Source organism: Lampetra fluviatilis, chromosome 53 (assembly GCF_964198595.1).
Source record: "Lampetra fluviatilis chromosome 53, kcLamFluv1.1, whole genome shotgun sequence".
Lineage (NCBI taxonomy): Eukaryota > Metazoa > Chordata > Hyperoartia > Petromyzontiformes > Petromyzontidae > Lampetra > Lampetra fluviatilis.
Window position 1 is genome coordinate 6,148,294 of NC_136327.1, and position 5,407 is coordinate 6,153,700.

The 5,407-nt window shown below is 56.9% G+C and overlaps 1 protein-coding gene across 1 annotated transcript; it reads left to right on the forward strand.

Moving 5' to 3' along the window:
- The first annotated feature begins 207 nt into the window (after nt 1–207).
- Nucleotides 208–5,046, forward strand: CTIF (cap binding complex dependent translation initiation factor). Its single transcript, XM_078879290.1, has 4 exons — nt 208–441; nt 1,345–1,500; nt 2,461–2,514; nt 2,692–5,046. Exons 2-4 carry the CDS (start codon nt 1,435–1,437, stop codon nt 2,908–2,910), a joined length of 339 nt encoding a protein of 112 aa, XP_078735416.1. The 5' UTR covers nt 208–441; nt 1,345–1,434; the 3' UTR covers nt 2,911–5,046.
- The last annotated feature ends 361 nt before the right edge of the window (nt 5,047–5,407 follow it).

Genomic DNA, 5,407 nt, shown 5'->3' on the forward strand with positions numbered 1-5,407 from the left:
GAACGTGGCAGCGCCAGGACGGCCGCGTCGCCTCTGGATTGCCGGCGGTGTGTGCGGTTTGCCCGGGTAGTGCTGGTGGCGGTGCTGTGCGCCAGTTACGTGACGGCGTGGTGGTGGTGGTGGTGGTGGTGAGAGGGGAGGGGTTCACGTAGCGCAGAAGTGGAAAACGGAATGCAGCTCTGTCGCCTGCGTCGCACCAGCAGAGCGGCGGCGGCGGCGCCGGTGCGGACGACGGGAGGCTGGAGCGCGTCGTGGGCGAGGCCTGGCGCCACGCGGAGGCGGACGAGGCGGCGCTGAGCGGCGTTTGTGAGCGCCCTGTGTCGAGGGCGCCGTCGCCAACCGGAGCGTGGCGGCCCTCATCGCCCGCCTGTGCAGCCGCATGCTGGCGCTGGCGCCGCAGACGGGAACAAGTTCCGTGGGCTGCTGCTCAACGCGCTGCAGGTGAGGGAGTAGAGGGAGTGGAGGGCTGTGGAGGGAGTGGAGGGAGTGGAGGGGAGTGGAGGGAGTGGAGGGAGTGGAGGGGAGTGGAGGGGAGGTGGGAGTGGAGGAGTGGAGGGCTGGAGGGGGGGGTGGAGGGAGTGGAGGGGGTGGAGGGGGTGGAGGGAGTGGAGGTGCGTGGAGGGAGTGGAGGGTGGAGGGGTGGAGGGCGTGAGGGAGTGGAGGGAGTGGAGGGGGTGGAGGGAGTGGAGGGAGTGAGGGGGGGTTGAGGGAGTGGAGGGGGTGGAGGGCGTGGAGGGAGTGGAGGGGGTGGAGGGAGTGGCGGGCGTGGAGGGGGGCGGAGGGGGTTGTCACGGTGCCCACAGGTGGCTGAAACGCAGCACGTTGCCGAGTTCTGTCTGTGTGCTTGGCAGTGTCGGAGTTAGCGCTTTGCGCTGCGAACCCGGCGACCGAAATTCGATTGCCGCTCACGATTATCTAAACCAGTTCTGGGCTTCCCCTAGGTCGACTCGGCCTAAAACGAGTGCCTGGTGCGGTGTGTAAACATCGCCACTTGGGAGACAAAGGCGGTCGGGCATGGTGCTGGCCGCCCACCAGCCCGTGCGCCGTGCCGGCCTTCAAAGGTGCTACTCGCTAACAGCACTTTCCCCAACAGTCTGTTAAGGCTATACGGGAGATATTTGTCTTGTGTGTGGGGAGCGGTAGTGCAACAGGCTTTTAGCACGCTCGGCTTCGAACCCAGTGACCTGAGTTCGATTCCCATCATAGCCAACGTCAGTGACGATTATCTTAACCGGTCCCGGGCCTGCTGCAAACAGCACTTGGCCCGAAACAGTCTGTTTAACGCTATACGGTGTGGGGGCTCTTTGTCTTTTGCGTGCGTGTGTGTGCGTCCTCCCCGGCCAGTGCGAGTACGGTCAGCGCGCCGACACTCGTCGCCGCGACGTGGAGCGCTGGCTGGGCTTCGTCACCTTCCTGTGCGAGGTGTACGGCACGATGCGCAGCAGCGCGTCGGAGCCGTACCGTGTGCTGGCCATCCCCGTCTACACCTGCCTACAGGAGGTGCCGCACTCGCGCATCTTTCCTTTCCTTCCCCCGATCATCCTCGCGGCAGCAGCGGCGGCTCCTCGGCCAGCCGTCGAACAATAGACGGTCCACCGGATCGCGATGTGATTCGTAATATTGTTCGACCCGGCAAGGATGTCACCGTATCGCGCGCTTTCGGATGCGCTCCTGCGGCCGTCTGGAATGCTCTTCCTTGCGATATTAGGAAGCCATTGGAGCTATGTGCTTTTAAATCGTCATCATCATCTAGATTGACAACTCATTTCTTTAGAACTGCTTCTTGTGTTTCGATTTAAAGCTTTCGTGACTGCAGGGATTCATCTTCTTGGTTCTTTCGGTAAAGTCACGGCCACCCACACTTTACCGAAAGAACCAAGAAGATGCTTCTTGTGTTTTTAGTTTGTTGTCCTTCCTCCCTGCATCTCCGATTGCCTACGTACGGTGCAAAACAAGTTCAACATACACACATACACACGCATGTACTGCAATCATACGTGTATTATTTTATTTTATATGTATATAAACGCGTTAATTCATTCGGCAAGTGCACAATCGCGGAGCCATCCGGTAGCGTTGTCGGTGTCCGTGCTTAGCTCCGCTGAACTCGGACAGTGGACGCTCATCAAAAAATGTGTGGCATTGTTTGTACAAAGGCTGCTACAGCTGTTGCTGTGTGGATGCTCGGAATTTCACGGAAAGTGTCGCAGGGGGGGGGTGGGGTAGGGATGCTGCCACAGTGAGTGGTGTAGTGGTGAACACTGCTGGACTTGCGAGCTAGAGGTCGCCGGTTCGATTTGATCTCCCGGCGCGGCGGTTGAAAGAATGGTGCAAGTTTCTCAAATCCTCCTCCCGCACACCGATTCCTTTGTCTTTCACCTTGGTTGTTTTGTTCTTGAAGAAAGTACCGTCTGATTATCCCTCCCCCTGCTCTCCCATTGTCCGTTGCTTCCCCGGCAGCTCCTCAAGGCCGAAGAATTTAAGGAAGACGCCGTCCTCTGCTGCTGTCTGGAGGTAAGTCTCTTAGACGCGTCGCAGCCGTTCGCGCGCAACCACGAAGTCGTCTCCGCGGTGACCAAATCGCGCCGTAGAAAACGCGTCTCGTCGCCCTACGCGTCGTTAACAGCTCTTGGCCACCGCCCTCTCTTCACCGCTACCTCCCCCCCCCCCCCAAACGCCCCGCTCGAACAGCTGCAGAGCGTCGGGCGGCTGCTGGAGGAGCAGCTTCCGGGGGTCATGACGGAGACGCTGGCGCTCGTGCGCGACAAGATCCTGAGCCCGTCCGAGTCGGCGCTGAGCCGCTCGCTGCTCCTGGAGGTGGTGGAGCTGCACGCGACGCGGTGGAGCCGCCTGGCTCCGCACGCCTCACGCTACTACACGCGCACGCTGCAGCAGCAGCTCACCACGTGAGGAGCGCCGCAGCGGCGAGCGACGATGACGATCGCCGCAGATTTGCATCGCTCGCCCATACGCCTGTGTCGATACACCCAGCTGCCAACGTTCGTCACGCAGGCACACTGCCGTACCCTAGCAAACGCGCGCACACACGCGCACCCGGTTACCCGCACGTGCGCCGCTAACAAGCACCACACACCCTGTCACCCACGCGACGCACACACTCCACCGTGGCAACCCACACACACCCTGGCACCACATCCCACACGTACTCTGCCACCTTTGACCACGACACTGCCACCCTCGTACCACACACCCTGCCACTCATTTACAATTCACCACACACACTGCCACCCCTCGCACATGAACTCGTGCGCCCACCCACCCCCTAACTCTTCATCCCTCTTTCTCTACCTCCCATTGTTAGCTGTCTCTTTCTATCTCCATATTTATACAGATATTACTCACCGTTTCTCTATGCATATATCTCCATATCTCTTTCTAGGCATTCGCTAACAGCACTTTTTCTGGAGTGTCTTTAGATAATCGTCGTATTTGCTTTATACGAAGACAAAATGTGTTTTGGCGAGCACCCATGAAAACTGGCACGGCACAGGATGGAGTGGGTTGGCCAATACTGCGCCTGGCCTCTTTTGTCTCCCCAGTGCCGATATTTACACACACACCACAGCGGGTACCCATTTATGGTCGTGTCGACCTAGGCAAGGCCCAAAACCGGTTCAGATATTCTCCACTGTTATTGGTTTTGAGCGGGTAATCGCACTCGGGACGCTGGGTTGGTAGCGCAGCGCGCTAACCACTACGCACACACAGGCCAAACACACACACACTCACCATTGGAACCTCATTTGCCAGTAAAAAATATGATAATAGTTTTTTTACCCTTCTATCTGGTGCATTGTCTTTGAGTTGTGCGCCTTTTGGCGTCATCTGGTCCAACCCATGTGAGACTAGGCTCGAAGGAAAGCTGTCTCGGGTGTGGACCAATCAACTTCAAGGACAGCACATACATTTTCAGAGTTATGTTTTTTGTTTGCATTATGACTGCAGGTATTGTGGTCTATGCAAACATGACTCCTTGTAAAAAAGGTGTCAGTTTTGTTGCCAGATAGAAGGGTAAAAAACCAATTATCACACACTTGCGTATCATTCTTATGTTTTCAGCAGTTGATATGGTGGTCATGTGGAGCAGCACATGGGTGACGTTTCCATTTGAAAAAAGTCAGCGTTCAAACATTGCTCATCTCACGTTTACAGCCCCAAGCCACTGTTGACTCCCCCCCCCCCCTCCCCACAGTGGCACTCATTTTATCTTGCCTTAACCGGGGCTTAGTTTCTCACCGATGATGCTCTGGAGTAGACACATGACTAGTAGTTATACTGCCATCGAAAGAGGTGTACTGGATGTGGTGTGCAGCGCGCGTGGAAATATTTTGCGTGTCGCTGGTGGCAAGCGACTGGTATTAGCCACCTCGGCCACAGCTGAAGGGAAACTGGGTGTGGCGCTGCAGGGTGCTGGTCGCCGTTGCGTTTAACCGGCTGCGGTTACGTCCCGGTTATAACTAAAGAATTGATGTAACCCGGAGGTAAAGCGACTGTTTCGTGCAATGATCACCGGTGAATTTCAGTCGTATACTGAAGCGGTGGAGGTCATCCTGTGATTGGACTTTTTTTTTAGCAAAATTATTTTTTAGTTTATAACCATGGAGTTGTCGATTCCACTTGTAGATCCAGCCAACCCCGAACTAACTCAACACCCTAACCCCATCCGGAGCTTCTCACGTTCCGTTCAATCGATAATTCATATGGGCATGTCGCAAACAACTGATTTCCTGCACAAGCGAGCATTGAGGCGATGCGCATTTCCCATTCACAGCGAGCCGATGCACAGCCACCGTTGACCCCCCCACGAAGCGGTTACCCCTTTTTTATTTTTTACCGACCCCAGCGGCATGATGGGCCTGAGTCGACCCCCCCCTCCCGACCGGGGATGTGAACTCGCGCGGACCTTCCGATCGCGAGTCGCTCCCTCCACCGTGGACGGATTCTATAGGGAGGCACCGAAACACGGAACGAGCGCGTCATCATCGGCTTCCAAATTGTACCGCACCGCGGGGGAAGGGGGTGGGAGAGAGAAGTGGGGGGGAGGGGGGCGAAGGGCTGGGGGGGGGGGTGCCGGGAGTGCACCAGTGGTCATTTCAAAAAAGTTGATCGACGCTTGCGTTGTTGCATGTTGCGTCTTTGTGTCCGCGTTGACGCATCACGCGTCCGTGCTGCGTCCGTGCTGCATCACGCCGCAGCGCGGCTCTCCGCTGCGGATCTCAGTTCGTTCTCGCTTGTCGTCGTGCCCGTGGAGTGAGATGTCGGGATGTCGTGCCTGAAGAACACAACAATGGAGAACACAGCAATGGAGAACACAACAATAGAAAACACAGCAATGGAGAACACCACAACAGAGAACACAACAATGGAGAACACAACAACGGAGAAC

Bases quoted from the DNA above. Each gene is read 5' to 3' on its own strand.
- CTIF (XM_078879290.1), top strand. From the start codon at position 1,435: ATGCGCAGCAGCGCGTCGGAGCCGTACCGTGTGCTGGCCATCCCCGTC. The intron at 1,501-2,460 runs GTGCCGCACTCG...CTTCCCCGGCAG, and splicing joins TCTACACCTGCCTACAGGAG to CTCCTCAAGGCCGAAGAATT. The intron at 2,515-2,691 runs GTAAGTCTCTTA...CCGCTCGAACAG, and splicing joins TCCTCTGCTGCTGTCTGGAG to CTGCAGAGCGTCGGGCGGCT.